Source organism: Pezoporus occidentalis, unplaced genomic scaffold (assembly GCF_034315485.1).
Source record: "Pezoporus occidentalis ecotype Australia unplaced genomic scaffold, CSIRO_AGI_Poc_V1 ctg80, whole genome shotgun sequence".
NCBI classification, from domain to species: Eukaryota; Metazoa; Chordata; class Aves; order Psittaciformes; family Psittacidae; genus Pezoporus; species Pezoporus occidentalis.
Window position 1 is genome coordinate 2,257,785 of NW_026916159.1, and position 19,489 is coordinate 2,277,273.

Consider the following 19,489-nt stretch of genomic DNA (forward strand, 5'->3'; position numbering starts at 1 on the left):
TGCCGAACATCAAGAGCTACAGCATTCTTTTTGCTAAAATTGGCATTGAATTGGTCTTATCCATTGATTATGTACTTCCAGAGAAACAAAAGGAGGATAAAAAAATAAATAAAAAGCAAAACTTCACTTTTTTGAAGTTGAAAGTACAATCTGGCATGGAACAAAAATTATCAGGTTTTCCCCTACTACCAGCTTAAACACTGATTACAAAGTTTCACCATAACCATACTCACAGCTTAGTCTGCCTTTGTGCTTTCACATACGTGAAAGTCCTGCAAGTCTGAATGCTTCCCAGAGTGAATTAAGTACTGCATCTGCTTTTTTTACCTACAATACTGCTTGTGCAGTGCTATAATTCTGCAACAGGACAAGCAGTTCTTCATGGACTACAGCATTCTTTTTCACTAACAGTCACAGTTCCTGATTTTGCTATCCCAATATTACAGTGACCTAAAGACATTCACTTCTTGTTTGAAATCCCCAAAGTGTTTTAGAATCATCTCTTTCTCTTAGTTGACCAACAAAATTGCAGGTAAACCTAACTCCATGAAGACCTAGGTCCAAGTCTTATGTTTTCCTATATTGTAAGGGAGGAAGCAAAGAACTGTCATCTAGTTTCGTAATTCCTGCAGGAATGAAACAATAGTCATGTTCAGATACAGCAAAGGACATGAAAGAAGCAGGAGGACTGTCATCTTACCAAAAGCAGTCCTTTCCAAATTCTAGAACTACCCACTGGCACATAGAATAGATGTCTCACACTGGTGGAGGCCCCATGGTATCTGGATACCACTGTACCAGATGTTCAGAAATACATGCTCATGACTACCCTACTGCAGAGTATCCGAAGTTGTAACAAACACCGCATTTCAAAGGGATCAGGAATTTCTCTATCAACTTTTAAAATTGTGGAAAAAAAAAAAATTCTCTAGACTTTCTTTGGTTAATGACATTTCATTTCTCTAAACTTTGGTAAATAATTAATATAAGTTACTAAAAAAATGATCATATACTGCAATTCTTGGTTCTTTAACAACAATGGTAACTCTGGCAGAGGTTGTACAATGGTCAGATGTTCTCAGCCAAAATAAACATGATTCCAAGATTAAGTGTGCTACTATTATTTAGTTCAGTGACAGCTAAAATTTATATGAAGTGTGATGGGATCAATTGGCTTTATGTTCCAGTTAAATTTAATTCCTTGCATTAAAGAATTCTTCAAGCATAACTCTTACCAGAAATTGCGAAGAGGACAATAATATGCACAGTTTAAAAAACAGAATTCCATTTTAACACCACACACACTTAGGTTACCATAGAATTACTTGAAAATCAGTTGAAAGCACCCTTTTAATGATAAGTTATGGCCCAAATAAAGAGGTAGGATCTCAAATAATTCCACATAAAATGCAATACATAGTAAATCAGCTCTCCCAAATTGATGTATAGGGAGTTTTAATTTTGTTATAATATTCCTATTAACATCAAGTTAATATCAGCAAAAAAATTATTTAAGACAACAATATTATTTTAAACAAAAAATTAATTACGATAAGAAGTAATGCTCCTGAGCTCCTTTTCAAATTAATGCTATACAAAAGTAGCTTGAGTATTAAAAGTAAAGTTTTATAGCAGTCAAAAGCTCAATGTTCATGCTCAATTTTAGCTTACCAAAATTCTGAAGAAAGGGAAAGTTGTTTCACAACACTTAAGAAACACTTACTACAGGTATCATTTTGGAAACTTACACAGTTGCTTTTACTACCTTTATAGAATTTTGCATGGCAGTTTGGTGCTAAATAGGCCTCTGCTATAATCTGTGTAAAATAAATAAATAACCCAATCAGCCAGAACAAACACTGCAAGGAAACAATGTGTTGTTTATTCTTACTACAAAAGGAAAAAACGGGAAAAAGTACAACTCAGTATCACTAAATATCACTTCAGTATGTTAAATATTGGAATATATTTTGTCCTGTTTGCAACACGGAGATACACTTCACTGTTTCCAAATAGCATGGCCAAATCAAGAAAAACTGGTATAGAATTGAGCAGCTATTTCAAATTCAGCACTTCCCAGAGGCATTGTCCAAGCTAGTGAAGACCCTGTGTCCCAAGTGATGCCCCTTTTTAGCACTGCTGTTTTTCACAGAACTCATATATAATATTGTAGTATTACCATGACGTTTTAAAAATTTAAAAAAAAAAAACAGAGGCTTCTTTTCACTTTCCAAAGGTGTATCAACTCTTTCCATTGATTCAACTGCTGTATTTTACAAGATGTAAAATTAATGGAGACCTACCTGTAGTATAATTAAAAAAAGCTTATTTGCACATCAAAGCTTCAGTGACTTCATTCTATAACGGGAACGCTACCACAGATCTATAATCCTTTTGCCATCTTTCCCCTTCATCCAAATCATATCAAACAACTTCCAAATAAAAGGCAAAGATTTGGGTGTTTGGATTAACTCTCTCTTATTGTACTTTTAGTACTTCAGATTTAAAAAAAGGACAGAAAAAAAAAGGATTATAACAGATTTAAGTGCACTTTTGGGAAGAACTCTGGACCCATCTCTTTATTCATAAATTTACATGTGAAACTAGATGTAACAGTCACCACTGACTTGGGGAACAATAAAATCCCCTGAAAAAAAAAGGGCAGCATATAGCCAGGTCTATCGCATTCACTCTTGAAAAGAGGGGAGAAAGAAATGCATAGAGCATGCCATTGAAATGAAATCTGTCTGCTTCCTTAATCTGGAAAATCAGACTTATCTTCTCGCAAGATGAGAACAAGATCAGTGAAGCAAGCTCCTTTTATGTGAGGCTGGGAAAGAGGGAGGAGGACTGATTTTTCCACTGATAAGTTCTTATTTAAGCAGCAGCATGCCAAAAAAAAGGAAAAAAGAAAAAAAAGCACTACCAGAAAGGTAACATTCACATGCCTCCATATAAAACTTTCCTATGCACTGTTTATCTTAGTACCATTTTCCCTCCCTGAAAAACACTCATTTCTTTTAACCTTCTATTATTACCATATGTTCAGTGTCTAAAGTTTTTTTTACTGCAGCCCTCTAAGTTGCTCCCACAGGATTTGGTGCTGCAGCTGAGGTAATACTCTTCACATCAAGCACAGCAAAATTATCTTCCATGATTACAGATTAAAGTCTTGTAATATTTACCTTTCGGAATCACATACACCGCAATACACTGTAAACAAATGAGTCTCCACCACTCAGGCATTTCTGCAGAGATGATAGGTAGCCACTTGTTCTGTTTTACTACAGGCTATTATTTGCTCCTTCCCGAGCGTAGTTCTTTGCATCTGCTGACTTTTTCCCTTTCCTGCTTATTATGATCAGCACATATACCAATTCTCTCTTTTAAATTCCTTTCAGCCCTACCGATCTTAATTTGACAAAGTTGCAACAGCCCCCACTGTTTACCATTACTTTCAAGGTGCACTCTGAATTCAACCTACAAGAGCAAATACATTTAATAAAGTAGAAACAGCCTGGGGGAGATGATTGGTAGGCAAAGACAAGTTACTCTAATGAAAAACAAACAGATGTGTGTTTTCTATAATCTAAAGAAAACATGGGTGACATTCAGTCAGCATGCTCTTCAGAGCAAGGACTGACTATAGTTAATACAATAGAGGATATGAAGGAAGTTTTCACTTTCAATGTTACTAGAATAAAAACAAGCATTCATCATCAGGATGTGTAATTTGAGTATCCATTGTGAGCACACAATAAGAATTTATTAAAATTCTTAATATGAAAGGTTTCTATTTACAAAGCATTTAGGGAAAGTAAACTTAAAAGCAGACTGTTGAGATTGTAACTTGAGGGACTGCGGTAGATATTTTAAACCTATGTCATAAAAGAATGCTTTTTTAAAGCAGCTAGGCTGCCAACAGTTTCTTTGGTAGAATGGTGGAAGAGATACCTACAAAGTCACTATTAAAGAATAGCAAGAAATTCAGACGAAGCTAAAATATGAAAGAAAAAGGATGAAAAAAAGACGAAGCAAGTTCTATGCAAGTCTGCCGTACTATTTAATATTAAAACTCTGTACTCTTTTTGCTGTCTGGAAGGCAGATTTATATTGCTACACAAGTTATGCTTCTTAAATCCTGGCAAATTTGCTTGGAAAGAAACATGTTTTCTCATTTGCTTTTTATGTGTTTAATATGGACAAAGTATTCTTCCATCACAAGGCAAACAGGAGAAACTTGACAACAAAGTTAAAACTACTGCCATACAGAAACAAACTGCTAAGTGTGGGGAGCTGTGCCTTCTTTCACATGAATTTGTCAGACTTAATCAAAGGGGTGAGGGGTTTAGCTATATGCCAGAAAGCTAAATGCTTCAGGGCCTGCTTTCCAATCTGAAAGGTTTTGCTGCATGCAGTTTAAGAGATGTTCCGCCCGCATTGCAGCATCACTGCAAAGTCTGGGAGCTGTGGCCAATCTATTTCCTCTTTAAAGCATGTGCACACACTAATTTTATCATTGGCATGAAAAAACCTGTACAGGCCAGACTTCTAAGCTTTACCAGAATTCAAGACTGCCTTTTGCTCTGTGAGAGGATGAATACAAAGCAGTCAAACAAAGTAGAAAACAAAAAGAACTGTTTAACTTATCAGACTTGACTGCTTATCCGAAAGCAAAATAAGCTGTTCAATGTTATAGCAAACCAGCACATTTTTATCTCTTACCTCTCTGACTTCATGGAGTTGACCAGAACGTTGGCTCTTTGCTCTTCGAGCAGCTGCAGGTGATTTGTGATGTGTGATGGTTACAACAGTTGGCCCACTTTGATTCATATGTCGCTGGCCACTAGGAGATGCAGCATTAACTATCCCAGATGGCAGCAGAGATGAGCTTCTACTTCGTGAGGATGAAATGTTCTAGAACAAGCAATGGGATGCTGATATTAGCAACCTTCACACAAGTAAATAATTTACAATTCAGCCTACAGATTGTGCTGTTCTACTTCACTCAAAAACCTAAATCTGGAGGTGTAACTCACAGCTGATTTATTCCTTCTGATACATCTGCATTGCTCAGCAGGGATCTTCTTGGAACCATTGTTGCTGTCACCTTTGTTTCTTGGATTGTCTGAAATTGACCTTCACAAAAATCTTCACAAACTCTTACATATTAACATGCTGCTAAATTCTTGCAACCATACTTTTTAGGAAAGGTTAGGAAGGGTTTTGCAGATAGAGTAATAACAATACCAATACAAATACCTTTTATGAAGACACTGATCTATAATTCACCAAAATGCTGCGAACAGCAAGAAAATGATTCTTAATGGTTTCACCTGATGAACTTCTGAAACTGTGCAGTTCTGTTTTCAGCACAACAGAAGCTGTAATTTTGGCAAGGCAAATCCACACATCACTTAACCATTAACATTTAAAATTAAATATGGCTTAAAGAATCACAATATTTTGCAGTAAGCTTGGGATAAACCCCAGACACAAAAAAAGGCCAGAAATAAATCTCCAACAGTATCCACAGCATAAATACTCTTAACAGACGACCTATAAAATCAGACTGAATATTCAAGAACTTTCTCTGTTCCAACTGTGTCAGTGTTGCCATCTTGGTTTGTTTGCTGCAGCCCTCAAACACAAGTTTTTTAGGACAACAATTCTCATTCAAGCTCAGATGTGCACTAGAGCACCGCAGGATATCATATATAGAAGTGCAATATAAAAGAGCTTTTCCCTTCTATTTAAACTATTGACTGCACCCACAAGGTTAAAACTAAAACAGAAAAACCGTTGCTTCATGAAATACAAACCATTTCGGAGAGTGAAGTGCTATGATTAGTAGCCTATGGGTGAAATAGCAGTTCACCTCTGCTACAAGCCCTGCACAAGTAATACTGGCAGTTTTCAGCATTGCTAAACAGTTACCATCAAAGTGGGGTACTACTCTCGAGTCTGCTAGTACATGCAACAAAAATATTACTTGGGAACAATCTCTCCCTTTATTTCTCACAGGTCAAACTTTGCAATTCTGTGGTTATTTCACATAAAAGACTTCACATGCAAGGTGGCCAGGTTCCAGCTAGCACTGGAGTAAGTCAGGCATCCTGCTACCACTACACTGCCTGTAAAAGGCAGATTATCTGGCACTGCCAAGAAGGAAGAGTGAAGTTAAATGATCCCTCTGTCATCCCCACACAAAACTAGACTTCAGACTTCCTGAGGCATTTGGAGGTTTAAAAAATAGGTATCATATTCCCAGTGCGCAAAGAGCTGCAGCACACACAGAAAGAAGCATTACTCCATTGGTCTGAACTACATTTACAAACACTTCCAAAAATGATGGTCTGACTCTGGTATTGCAACCAATATATTCTTCACTACTATGACTAAGAAGATTATAATAATAAACATCTGTGGATTCAGACATTCAAAAATTAACCATCTTGGCTGATCATTCACAATTGCATTCAAACTCGATTTGACTCTAAGGCAAAAATAAAGGGGGTGAAATTTGTCAGAAGGGCACAGAAGGTTGCCAGGTTTTTAATTCATCTTCCATGTGAAAGTGCATTGCTTAGACATAACTGCAATTAAAATAAGACGCAGAGAAAAAGGTATTCAGGAGAAAAGAGGGGATGACAGAGACTGAGTGTGACTGAATATCCTTTCTTAAATAGAAGTTTCACAGAAAAAAAGCTATGCATAGTATATAATAGCAGAATATATTAACTTATGCTTGGTTTTTAAACTGATGATAGCATTACAATACTTCTAAACTAAATTTAGGCTGCAGAGAAAGAACAGGATCATTTCCCTGTTTTCAGCATAAGATCAACTTATCTTTCAGTTTAATAAAAATTATTTTGGTTTTAGAATGAAATCTGAGTATCACTGACATTCTAGTATCATGTGACCACAATATTAAAAATACACAACTGCTACCTTTATATAGCTAAACTGATCCTAAAACTCAGATAAACAGCAGCCAGGTAAAATAGTGAGTTTTTCTTAAAGGAAAAAAAAAGCAATATTTTGTGAAAAGTGCAGTTATGTTTTGATTTTCTTGGGGAGGCAGAGTGTGGAGTTACAGATCTGCAAATAACAAAAGTAACATAAAATATGAATAAATATGAAATATGAAAAAAATCCATGTACTCTTTCTGTTTAAATACAGAACCAGAAGGAATGTCAAAAGTAAGTTAGTTTCCAGAAAGAACAGCTGCCAAAATAATCTCATTTAACCTGCACATGTCAAGTGGTATGTTCACAAATTGGAATGCACATATATTCTAAGTTAACATCGATACAATTCTTCTTATTTGGCAATTTGATGCTATTTTTCCCTAAGACAGTGTCAAAAAACTGCAGTAAACTATCTGCAGCTGACCTGCAGATTACATCAGACACGTTGACTGCAGCTCACACCTCATTTTGTTATTTAACACAATGTGCCTTTCACCAAATCCCATTTACATTTGGGAGTCATAAATTTGATAGTGAACTACTAGTACAAAAGCTGCTACCTAGCTGCAATTTTTAAACTGGCTTTGTATCACAAGTCAGTCATGAACACATTTCCAAGAAACTGATTATGTCCATTATTTTAGGAGTCATCTTCATCCAAATCAGATTTTTTTCCTGCAAGATTTGCTCTAGTTCACATCATATCACAACTCACTGGGCTACATCAACTGTATTCCTAAACTGTGACTTAAGGCAAAATAAACAGTCTACAGGTCCATAGCGCATTTAAGACAGCTTTTCACTAAACTTTGCAAAAGCACATGGCAGCTTACAGCAACTGTTGGTGAACAGCCATTTTTAGGGCAGTTTTTAGGCCATTTTCACATAGTTTTTAGGGCATTTTAGGGAGTTTGTGAATCAGTGGGGGAGGAGGGAAAAATCAGGAATAACTATCTATACTTTCAGTAGCAGGTAGGGCTCAAGACAGCTGTCCTGCTACGAGGACACTAGGTAAGCTGAAATTCGTTATGTACACAAGGACATAGCCCAGTGTGCCTGACATTCAGCGGCATGCCTTGCCCAACAATAGTGCTATGAGATCTCCAGGGAGAGACCACCTCCGCAAGTGAGGCCCTCTCCTAGAATCCTCTCCTTCCCCTCTCAAAACAAGATAGTTATGAATACTATGCAGCAGGAAGATTAGCAATCTTGAAGTAGCACATACAGCCACAGTCTATGCCAGATATCAGAGCCAAATACATTGGTCTGAACATCTTTTATAAGTCCATAAGCAAGTTTTTCTTACCTCTGTGTTTTCTGTCCCTTTACACCCTTCAAACATTTCGTGACCCAACACTTCCCACTAATGTGCCAGAAAACTCCACTAGCTCACGACACAAATCCATGGCAGGGTGGTTGGAACTAGATGATCTTAAGGTCCTTTCCAACCCTAACTGTTCTACGATTCTAGCATCTAGCTTGGAATCACTCTTTAGAGTATGTCTGTAACACACAAACCCTAAATGAGCTCAGCACCAGGCCCTCTGGCTACCCATGAAGCTATCACTAGGCAAGGCCCTATAAATATAAAAGATTACAACTTAAACTTGCAAAAGCAGTCACACACAAAGCTTGGGTGAATATGTGCAGGAGGCAGCTTATACAGTCACTGAAAACCTTTTGAAGTGGGGCTCCACACCTCAATGCCATAAAGAACAACAGCAGCGCACTGTGCCTACTCTGCCCAAGGAGTCAGGGCAGCAGCTAATTCCTTCTGACAGCTTCTTCCTGCCACTGCCAGGAGAGGCCTCTCCAGGAACCGCACGCTCAGTCCCTTCAGCACTTTCGAATTTTACAACACATTGTCAACACCTACATCCCAGCCAAATACTTGACTCTTCTTTTGCAGAACTTCTTCAGACTAAACACAGGGAATGACAAGCACATCTTTCACACTGGCACACAGCTGTGCAAAAACTAGTTTTCTACTTTTGTTAAAATGTTAAAGCCTATGTGATGTTTTCCACAGCCAGAAACATTCTAATCACACATCACACCATAAAAAAAATCATTAAAGACACTCTCATAGGAAATCAAAGCAACTACAGTTATCACTGGATCTTTATTCCTAATCCCTGCTCTTCACCCTAGCACTGCTGGTATGACTGCCCCTCTAACTATTAGCCTATCTTGTTTTCTTTGGTCCTACTGCTCTCTGGTTTGCAAATAAATAAATAAAAAGATACTGAAAAGTCTGATGAGAGGAAGATATTAGCTCTCCAACAATTAGTAATGCATGGTGCAAATGAGTCAAGAAATACACAGGCTGAAGCACTCCGAAAGGATTACGAATATTCTTTCCTGAGGCTATACTTTACCACTGCTCCAACTGTTTGCCAACTAATAAAAGAATAATACAGAAGCTAATAAAAGGTTAATTTGTTACTTGCCTTCATCTTAGGTTTATGACCTAAAACTAGCCAAAATACACTTAGCTAACATAGATTATAGTTAAATTTTTTTTTTTAGTAGACCGTCCACCTCCAAGATAAAAAAAGCAGTTTAATGAATGCTTCCATTTGTATATCAAAGATCCCAACAACTAAAATAACGTAACTGCAAAACAGTTAAGTTCCACCTCTGTTAATGTTTTCACGACTTATTCTCCCTTCCTGCTCACAAAGAAGCTGAAATCTTTTTCACCATTTACCAGAAGCAAACAGATTTGCTTATCTTGGAAAGTAAATGCAATGCTGTAGAGATCAATAAACTCATTTCTGAAGCGAACTGCCATATCTGTTTATGGCTGATAATCACCATTTTCACAGGCATTGTGCCACAGATGTTTTCTACAGAATAATACATACTGAAATGATATTCCATTACTGTGCACATATATAGCACAGAACCAATGCCAGCACGCAGCTTTAGAGCTACGAGAAGTCATACGCTTTCAGAAAGTAATTACAATTTTGAGACATCCCTATTATTTAAATTCCCATCTACTTCTTTTCCAATGCATCTTAAGTAAACAAACACTAATAAAAGAAAAATATGGACAGAGATCTGTTTAATTTACATTATAATCATTTGCAAATATTAAAATGCAAATGACTGAATCTACATAACATCCAAACTTCAGCACTGAAAATGGATCGATTGGCTTATGATATACTTTGCACATTTGTGTAAAGCACCATCTATGATACTAACTTTTCTGACAGGATATTATAGTGCTTCATCATTCTCAATAAGGCAATACATATGTATGCTTTTAAGCAAGAGACTATGATAATCATTCCATCATAAAATCTTTTCTTCATCAAGAATCATTTGAGCAAGCTCATGTTTAGTCCTAAATTATTTTTTTTCCATTTCTATAGAAGGATTTTGAAACAGAGAACTCTTATCTTCATGCAGCTTCCAAAGGGAGGAAAAAGGTGTCAAACATTCACATATCTACAGCCAAGCACTGTTTCCTTCTCAGTCTCACAACTGCAAGAATTTCCAAAGCATGCTTTAATTAGAAGTACTAGTCTTTAGTTAACTTTATAGAGGCCAGGGTTGAGAGGAAGAAGCAAACAAGCATACCAGAGGAGGGACGAGTGAACTTGCTCAAAAGGAAGAAAGGTTTAATGTGACTAAAAGAATCACAAGAACATTCACAAAGACTTGAAACTTTCACTAAGTGAATCTGGCTTTATGGAAACAATTATCATGCAGATGTTAAAAATGCCAGTGAATAATCCATTTAAAAATGTACAATAATGTTCACTTAGAATTGTCAAAAAAAACCCCTGCAATCCTACCCAGACACAGATTTCTTCCAATACAGTGCACACTGACACTTGTGGAGGTTGAGCAATTTGTAATTAAGCAAAATTAAACTTGCATGGGAATACCAAGAACATTACGACTATCTTACAGCATGGGAATTATTTGCTAGAGAACATTATCCTTTACTGTTGTTTTATCATTAAGATGTAAAACTAAATTAAAACAACATCACAGGCTTCGCTTATGTTACGTCCACTTGCTAGCTATATAGCTCACCTCCCGACCATTCATTAGGATGCAACTAAATTTAAATCACTGCTCTGCTTAATTTACTCCACTAATTCAATCCCAGCTGAAGCTTTAAAGACAGCAAGGACAGCAAGTCACACAGCAGCATTCTGAAGCAGTCAGTAACTGAAAAAGGAAGGAAACCAGTGCTGATCTGGATCCAGAGTAGGAAGGAGGAACGTTCTCCTACTAGTGTTTCACAGGAATAGTGACACAGATTCAGCTTTGAAAATATTCTCCAAATCCTCATGTTTTCTCTTGAATCTCCTTCCAGTAATATCTATTCAAGGTTTCAAAACCATGTTATTTCTCCAATATGAAAGACCAGTAGCTAAGAGGTGCTCACTGTTATTCTTGGGAACGTTACCATTGCTTGCCTTGTCATCCCATTATTTTTCCCCTGTTAATCTATATCCCACTTGCATAAGATAAATCATACCCCTCACTGCGTATTTTACACTTCCCATCCCACCTCATTCTCAAATGTATGACTCCTAAAAAAACAGCTACAAATTTCTGCCTCTCATTCTTTCTGTGAAAAAGGTGTAGCGTGTAAGAGAAGGCAGGAGCAAGCACTCAGCCTCCAACTTTCCCGATGCCTGTTCTCAGAGCTTGGATGCTGTCCAAACTCTAGAAGCTCAAAACACATGAGTACCCATCTGCCTGTTTGTCACAGCAACTATGAGAGACAGACAAGATGCGATTACCAGTTACTACACCCATCAAAGAATGGCAAAGGAGGAAAAAAAGAGTAATCCCATCCTGTTGCCAGTAAAATAAGAAATCACATCATGACAGTCCTATCACTGGTAGGGCTATTTTAACAAAATCCAGACATACATATTTTTGTCAAGTCCTCAACCATTCAAAAGGAAGCCAAACATGTACCTCTCTCCATGTTATTACAAACCTTCCTATCTAACTCCAGTCCCTAACCCCAACACGAAAGAAACAGTAAGGCAGATAAAATAGCAGCGTGCTATTTTATGTAAATTTAAAATACTTTTAACAGCCTGTTTCCATTTCCATGCTAATAATAACTATATTAATGTACCTTCTTCATCTACAAGAGAAAGGAAAAAACAACCACAAAGAAATGCAGCATTTTTTGCTTCCCTTACCTCCTACCAGGCAGTGGTTTTGAAGTAAGAAACTGAGGAAAACAAAGACGTTCTACAAATGCATTTTTTCCCTAGCTTCTGGAATCTCTGAAGCATCATTCCCTTGTAACCAGTATCTGATACCCAAAGAGAAGCTTTAAAACTTACTTGTAGATGAATCTAAGTTAGCCCTATATGCAATGCTAAAGTCACAGAAAATCTGCCTCTTAGATAATACTCTTTAAGACTGAGAAGACAGGAGGGGAAAAGGGAAAAAGATACTGAAATACAGGAGACCAATCTGGTCAAAAGAAAGGTTACCAGGAACAGGTAAGCATGACATTGTTTCAAGTACAGTACACTTCTGGTACAAGAAGCAGAGTCAAAATACAGAAGATGTAAATTTTCTATTTGCTTTGTGGCTTACAAAGCTGGAGAAGTAAGAGTGCTTCAGCAACAAACATATGAAGTGAAAAGTGGCCTACTCTGATTTTAGATATATACTTGTAACACAGAACAAAAAAAAAAAATATTTTTTCCTTCAGCATTTCTATTTTCTAATAAATGGATCCAAGCTAATTGAAATGTGTGACTGGCTGTACCAATCAAAATGCATCTATACTCCAGAATCCTATGCAAAGTTTCTGTAATTCATCAGTCTAAGAAAAACGCAAGAACCCTCCTCCTGCTGTCTGAAATAACCTTGCATTTGGTTCCTCAGTTATGTATGCCCACCACCCCCTCAGTCAAGGAAATCTTTTTGTTTTCTTGCACAATGAGTCTATGAAGTAGAAAAAAGCCACAGCAGTGGCAGGTCACTATGCACGACTACAAGAAAAAGCCTAGAGAGATGCCCCCCATTCTAAGCCCTTCCTGTTTCCTAAAGTTGTGTGTTCAATCTTCTATGACAGATACTGTCTTTGTATTTAATAGCCTCCTACTCACTTAGTCAAGATTTTCTAATAACATTATTCCTTTCAAGTATTCTTCAAATCTATGCACGCTTTTGGTATCCAGAGCATCCCATAATAATCTCCAGTTTTCAATAATCTCTGTTTATTTTTCAGTTCCTCTTATCTGAGGATCCCCCATACTGCCATTACTATTAACAGCTAGCAAGTAATTTCTATTCAGCCACTCCAGAGCACTTTTTAACACTATACTTCCCTCATTTGCACTTTCCCCTCCCATCACCAATAAAAAAAAGTACAGTCAATTCTACAGAATTAGTTACCAGTAGCAGGCAAAAGGAGAAAAACAAATCCAGTATTAAGAAATATAAGCAAATGAATAGAGAGTGTAAGAATAATTATGCCATCGCACCAACCACTGATACCACCTATACTGAACAACAGTACTACTGACTGATCACAGTACACTGTCGATGCTAAACATTTACATGGGCTCAAGAAGTGATCAGAAAATCTATTGAGGAATAAGTCATTGATGGCAGCTGAGCATAGAAAGATACTACCTCTAGCACAGAAAGTCCCTGAGTTGCCAATCAACAGCAACTGTAAGAGAATTCTGATCAAGCAGATTTGCAACTTTCCAAATGGTACTGGGCCACAGCTATATAGAAGCCATATTTAATTGCCACACATAAGAATTGAAGAAGTACCAAAATACTGAAGTTACATATTCTCCTTCAAAAAGTGTTTTAATTATACCATAATTCCTTCCTGACGTGTCCACATCACTTAAAAAGAGCAACAAAAACTGGGTTTTATTTTACATGATGCACTTCAATGAATGCCAGTCCCTCAAAACACCATCCATCTTTTCTAAGCCCAACTCCCAAAGATACTCAGGATGAACAACTTTGACTCCAGTTAACAAAAGACTGATATTCTCAGCATCCTGGGGCAGGGAGGAACCCTTTCTCCTTGCAGTTACATCCATTTTATTTTTTTTTTAGTATAGCAAACCATTACTCATCAGGAAAGCAACCTTTTTCATTCTTGTAGATATCGACAGAAGTGCTTAAAGAATTAAAAATAAGAGCAGGACTTTTTTTTACTGACTCAATATTAACACCAAAACCATACATAAAAAAAATACAATAATAATTTATTTCTAATGGGGCTTTTTGTTTGTTTTTAATAAATCCCACTTTCAAGGTGCGTTCTAATTTAAACAGATTGATACAATTTCTGCTTGGAGACAGGAGACATCCTAAACCCATTCTTCTGCTATTTTTTAAGTGCAAACATTTTTTTTTTTTAACCAGTCCAAGATTTTTATTTCTTTGAGGACAAAAATTCAGACATCACTTCCAAAGAAAAATAAATAATATAAACCTTCATATGATGACCTCCTCCAGACTTGTAAAGAAGATGAAGGCTCCTGCTAACATCTACCTAAAACTTCTATAGTAAGAGCCATTAAATTAAATTAAATTAAAATGAAATTATTTCTCATAAATAGAACAATGTTTATTAAGATTCCAATTGACTTAAACCTGCTCCAGTTAGGGAGGAGTGACAACTTGCTGCTTTTATTCATAAACCTCGAAACAGCAATCCACTAACTACAGCAGCCAGCCTATCATGCAGATCATGCTATTCTTCACCTAGCCACTTAAAACAAAATAGTTACTTCTCCCTTTAAATTATTTACCTTAGAATTACCTTCCTTGTGATGTTTGGCACAGGAACGAAGCTGAGTTATCCAGTATTGTTTCTCCTTTGCATCAGCAGCTAGAACAGAAACAAAAAAATGCAGGGAATCTCACTTAAATTGATACTGAAGAGAAGATGATAGGGCTGGGGGGGGATCATTTACTGTTTAGGATGCACTATAAATTCTAATTTACACTATTCTATGTGTAAGTTTTTAGACACACCACATCTAAACCTCGACTTAATATGATGTGGCCAGTTGGAAGAGATAAGCTTATGAGTCTTTTTCATAGTTATCTCCTCCAAGTATTATTAAAAGCAGAATTGCCTCAAGATGACCTTTTTTTATTAAACAAACAAATAAAAACCAAAGAAAACCCACAACACTTTTGTTTTACCTGTGTCCCTCTGTGAAGTGCCACATCACAGCATTTAAATCAGTAAAAGCTCTACACTAAGGTTGTCATTCAGCTATCAGGCAAGCTACTAAATACTTAAGTACTTCTGTTTTAATGTAGTTCAACTAAATCTCTCTTTAAATCTGTGTTATTCGCATTCAATTTAAAGACACAATAATGAAAACCAGAATTTCCCCCCATCTTTAAACAGCTTTAAAAAATATTAGAAAGATTGTCTGCAGCCTGTATCAGATGGCTCCTGTGTAATATTACTAAACCTACTTGGGAGAGAGGTTTTGTTTTAAACAACCACAATTAGTAATCCTAATTAAGAACACCAATACAGAGTGGATAATTTTAGTAAATGTTTTCTCTTACATCCTTTGCTATTAAGTATCTCAGTGGTTATTGACTCAGCATAAAAAAAAATATTTACTGACTTGAATTAAACTTATAGAGTTCACTAAATTAAAAGCAGCATATTTAAAGTCATTTATAATCTCAAGTGCTTGGAAAAGCATCATAATGAAACCACAAGTGTTCATGATTTCTAGTTGTGCAAACGCCAAAAAACTTTAACAAAAACTCTCCCCGGTTGTTCATGTATTTCAGTTCTAGGTATAAAACAGCAACACACTGTACCACAGAGGAGGCTTGCATACTCTGTCCTGATAGCTGATAAACTGTAGTCAGAATAAAACTCACAATTTTAAACTTTTGCTACACTACATCTTTTATATATACATATATATAAATAAATATATACATACATATATATATATCTGTTGGGGTTCTTTTTGTAAAGTAGTTCAATACGAAAGTGTCCTGATCAATCAATCAGACTGAAAATACCTTAAAATAAAGTTATTTCCTTAATTAAAAAAAAAAAAAAACACAAAAAAACCAAACATTCCAAAGTAACTCTTACATACCCTGTATTGTCTTTCTTACATTTGGGAGTGAGGGAAGGCAAAATTTTATGTTAATGCTGCATTCAATTATTCCAAGACTCACAAGAACACAGGATCTTAAAAGGCTTCCACTTGCCATTTTTCCCTTGTCTGACCCATCAGCAAGTTCATTCCTGCACATTATCTGCAGCACGGTGGCAGGGGAGATGAATAACAGAAACTAAATGCTATGCAGTGAACAGCAATGAAAGCAGCTTTTCCTCCCTTCAGAATGCCACAATAATAGCTCGAGGTATCTTCCAGCCCTGAAAGTTTATATACTGTAAATTCATACATATTCAACTCCAGACTAGTGTTCCACTGTGTTTTATAATATACTGTGTAACACCATAGCTGTATAACCACTACTTTCTGAAAGTACAGGGAAGAAAAATGAGACATGAATGAAGAGATGCAGAAGTGGGAATAGGAGAGAAGAACGATTCTGAATCATGAAGAATGAAGCTCGCATTCAAGCAGCACTGTACCTCTCAACTTATACATCTCTCCATTAGCAGAGTAGACCACCAACATGTGTGGCACTTCATCACCATGCAGTATTATAGCTCCGGCTAAAGACAAGGTTCCTCGTGGCTTCTGGTTTTTGCTTTGTTCATTCACAAAATACTGCAGAATTCCCGTCTCAAAGTCCAGCACAAAGTACCTGTTCAGAGAAATTGCAAAGGTATTTCTATTAAAGAGTCTTTTACGTATTCACTCAGGGAAGAACACAGACTGATCTTAAATCAAGATCATAAACAAACAAATGAGGTCAAAGTCACTTTTGTAATTACTCAATTTTATAAGATACTGTTCTTTTGATCATTAGGTTTGTTTTTTCAAGGGCATGTGTAAGCTACTCCTTTACTCATGTTTCTTTCAGATTAATGGGATGTTCACATACAAGACATGAAAGTAAGGAAGGGAGCTTTTAGTTAGAAAGCTTCCACTGAAGAAGCACAAGACCGCCTCCTTTGGGGTGGATTTGGCCCCTCCCCTTTTATTTCCATTTATAACCTTGAAAGACATGCTAATTCCTCACTACTAGTCTTTTGAAAAGTGACACTGTTTTTACAGAGGGATGAGCACAATTTGTGATCATATTTCACATACATTTGAAAGCTGGCCAAGGGAATTGAACATTCAGTTCCCAGTAAGTACTAGGTAGGAAGTATGGACACCCACATATAAGAAAACAAGTAAGAGGAGAGAGAAGTCTAAATTCCATTTGGTCATTCTGCTAACAAATTCTAACACTGCCCAGGTCAGTAAGTGTTAGAATCAAGAAATAGTCAGTGAAAATCCAGTAACCACAAAGATTTAATAAGCAGTTTTAACAAACACAAGCCATTCCACAATATGCCAACTGCTAGGATATGAAGTTCACACAGACAAAAATAAACTAACTGCATTATCCAAGTGCATTAAATGAAAGTGAAGATGTTTCAAACTCAGTGTCTCAGTCTCAAGAGTCAGAAACTCCCCCACCCACCCACCCTAACTTTCACCACAGCACAGATCTAAATTTATATTTCCATGTGGAAATCATCTATGCTGTTACACAGAACAATGCTCTGCCAAGAAGGAACGGACAGCAACCTCCTGGCTCACATAAAGGCCAGAATAACAATGCCTGTCCCAAATAATGTAAAGCTAATGATTCGCAATACCCCTCCACTTCTGCCCTGACTCCATCTCCCACATAACCCACAAATGAAAAATGGCAAGCTGAATGCCAACTACCATAATATTTCAATAGTAGTGTTAAAAATAAGGAGGCCCTAAAAGGAAAGTGCCAAAATTTCAGACTGCCTTACTGACTTGTATTACACCAGCCCATAACCTTCCTGTTTGACTTTTAAATGGTTTTACAATACTGCTCTCCCACTTACTAAGCATTTTTTCTCTTCAGGGAGAGATGATGCAATTAACTGCAGGTGAAAACAGCAGAACTGAATGCCCACAAAAAAAAAGTCAGACTTGCACATTTCATAGTAAATTGTAATTTCAGTTTTCTTTCTCCATTTTAGCAATCTCTCTCACATATTTAGGAGGAAAAAATTATATAGCAGCTTGACCCTGGAGTTAGTGCTGCTCTCCATCTGACAAGTTTTCAGCAATCTCTTTAGGTTTAGCAAACAAGGCTAGGTTTTATATGCTGTGATGTCCATTCTGAGCCCTTACGATACTCACTGTAATTTCACTGTCCTTGAAATCGCTGAAATGATTGTTCAGGTACAAATCATTTCAGCCTTTGTTATCAGACCATGTTTTATCGATTGCTACCTCGTAAGTCATCACTGTGGTTAGCGCAGAACTGTTCTACAACTAACATGAGAAACAGTTAAAAACAGAAGGGGAGGAGGGGGACAAGAAAATCATCCTTCCTTCTCCTATCCAGACCAAAGGATCTGGGGGGAAAAAGTTCCTCTGAGTCTATGAGAACAGAATCTATTAAGTTATATAAACACTATGAACACTTCAACTCAGAAACCTCTGCATGCTAGACCAGCAAAGCACTCCCAGAACAACTGTAAGCTCCACAGAGACAAGCTTTGCATTGCCATAAAGCTACCCATGGAAGCATACCAGCCATTAGAGTACAGAATACAGCTTTACCAGCACAATGGCATCCAAGAGCAGTGACTTCTGCAAATCCACATATGCAGAAACAGCATCCTTCCACATCCTTGTAATTGCAGCTACAGTAGTGTTAACTTGACCTCCTGGCCAACCATAACTATTTTACATACAGTCTTAGAAAAACAGAACATTAGCATTCACCTTGTACCTTCACAGTTTTCAGTACTTGCAATGATGCCTGCACGCAACTTTATGGAGATTGGAACTAGATGATACTTTAGGGTCCTTTCTAACCCAAACCATTCTATGTTTCCAGCACAACTCAAGCAATAAACTTGAAAAAGAAAAATATAACCTGTTCTCATACACCTCCATGGCCTCATCAAGCATCCTGCCTTCTTTCTTGTCCCCAGTGAACCAGTTTCTATGTCTGCCAACTTTTAAAGTCATAAAAGAGAATTACCTACAGAAACATAAGTACCAACTACCCAACAAAAACTTGTCAATAAAATAGGTTTTTGTTAACTCTGGAGATCTCATTAACTTTCAACAGGGATCTTGACCATGACACTGGACACTGTTCATATCACATGGAATCAAGTATTTGGTTTTCAAGAGTTATAGTGCAACTCCCCTCTTCACCTTTCACACAGTGGTATCACAGAAAAAGATAGATAGGAGTAAGCTGCACAAGCAACTACATCCTCACAGAGCAGCAGGGAAATAATGCACTTTGAAACTGCTAAAATAGTAAGAAAAGCCAGGAGAAGAAATAAGGAATTTCATGTCAAACCAAG

General features: G+C 36.9%; 1 protein-coding gene across 2 annotated transcripts in view; it reads right to left on the bottom strand.

The window, feature by feature from the left end:
- The window catches only part of OSBPL10 (oxysterol binding protein like 10), a 103,537-nt gene that overhangs the window by 56,222 nt on the left and 27,826 nt on the right, over positions 1-19,489 (bottom strand). For both annotated transcript variants that reach the window (XM_062603549.1, XM_062603550.1), the window contains exons 2-4: positions 16,598-16,773; positions 14,760-14,839; positions 4,726-4,917 (exon numbers count right to left, since the gene is read on the bottom strand). In XM_062603549.1, coding sequence (XP_062459533.1) covers positions 4,726-4,917; positions 14,760-14,839; positions 16,598-16,773 — 448 coding nt within the window. The remainder of the gene's footprint in view (positions 1-4,725; positions 4,918-14,759; positions 14,840-16,597; positions 16,774-19,489) is intronic.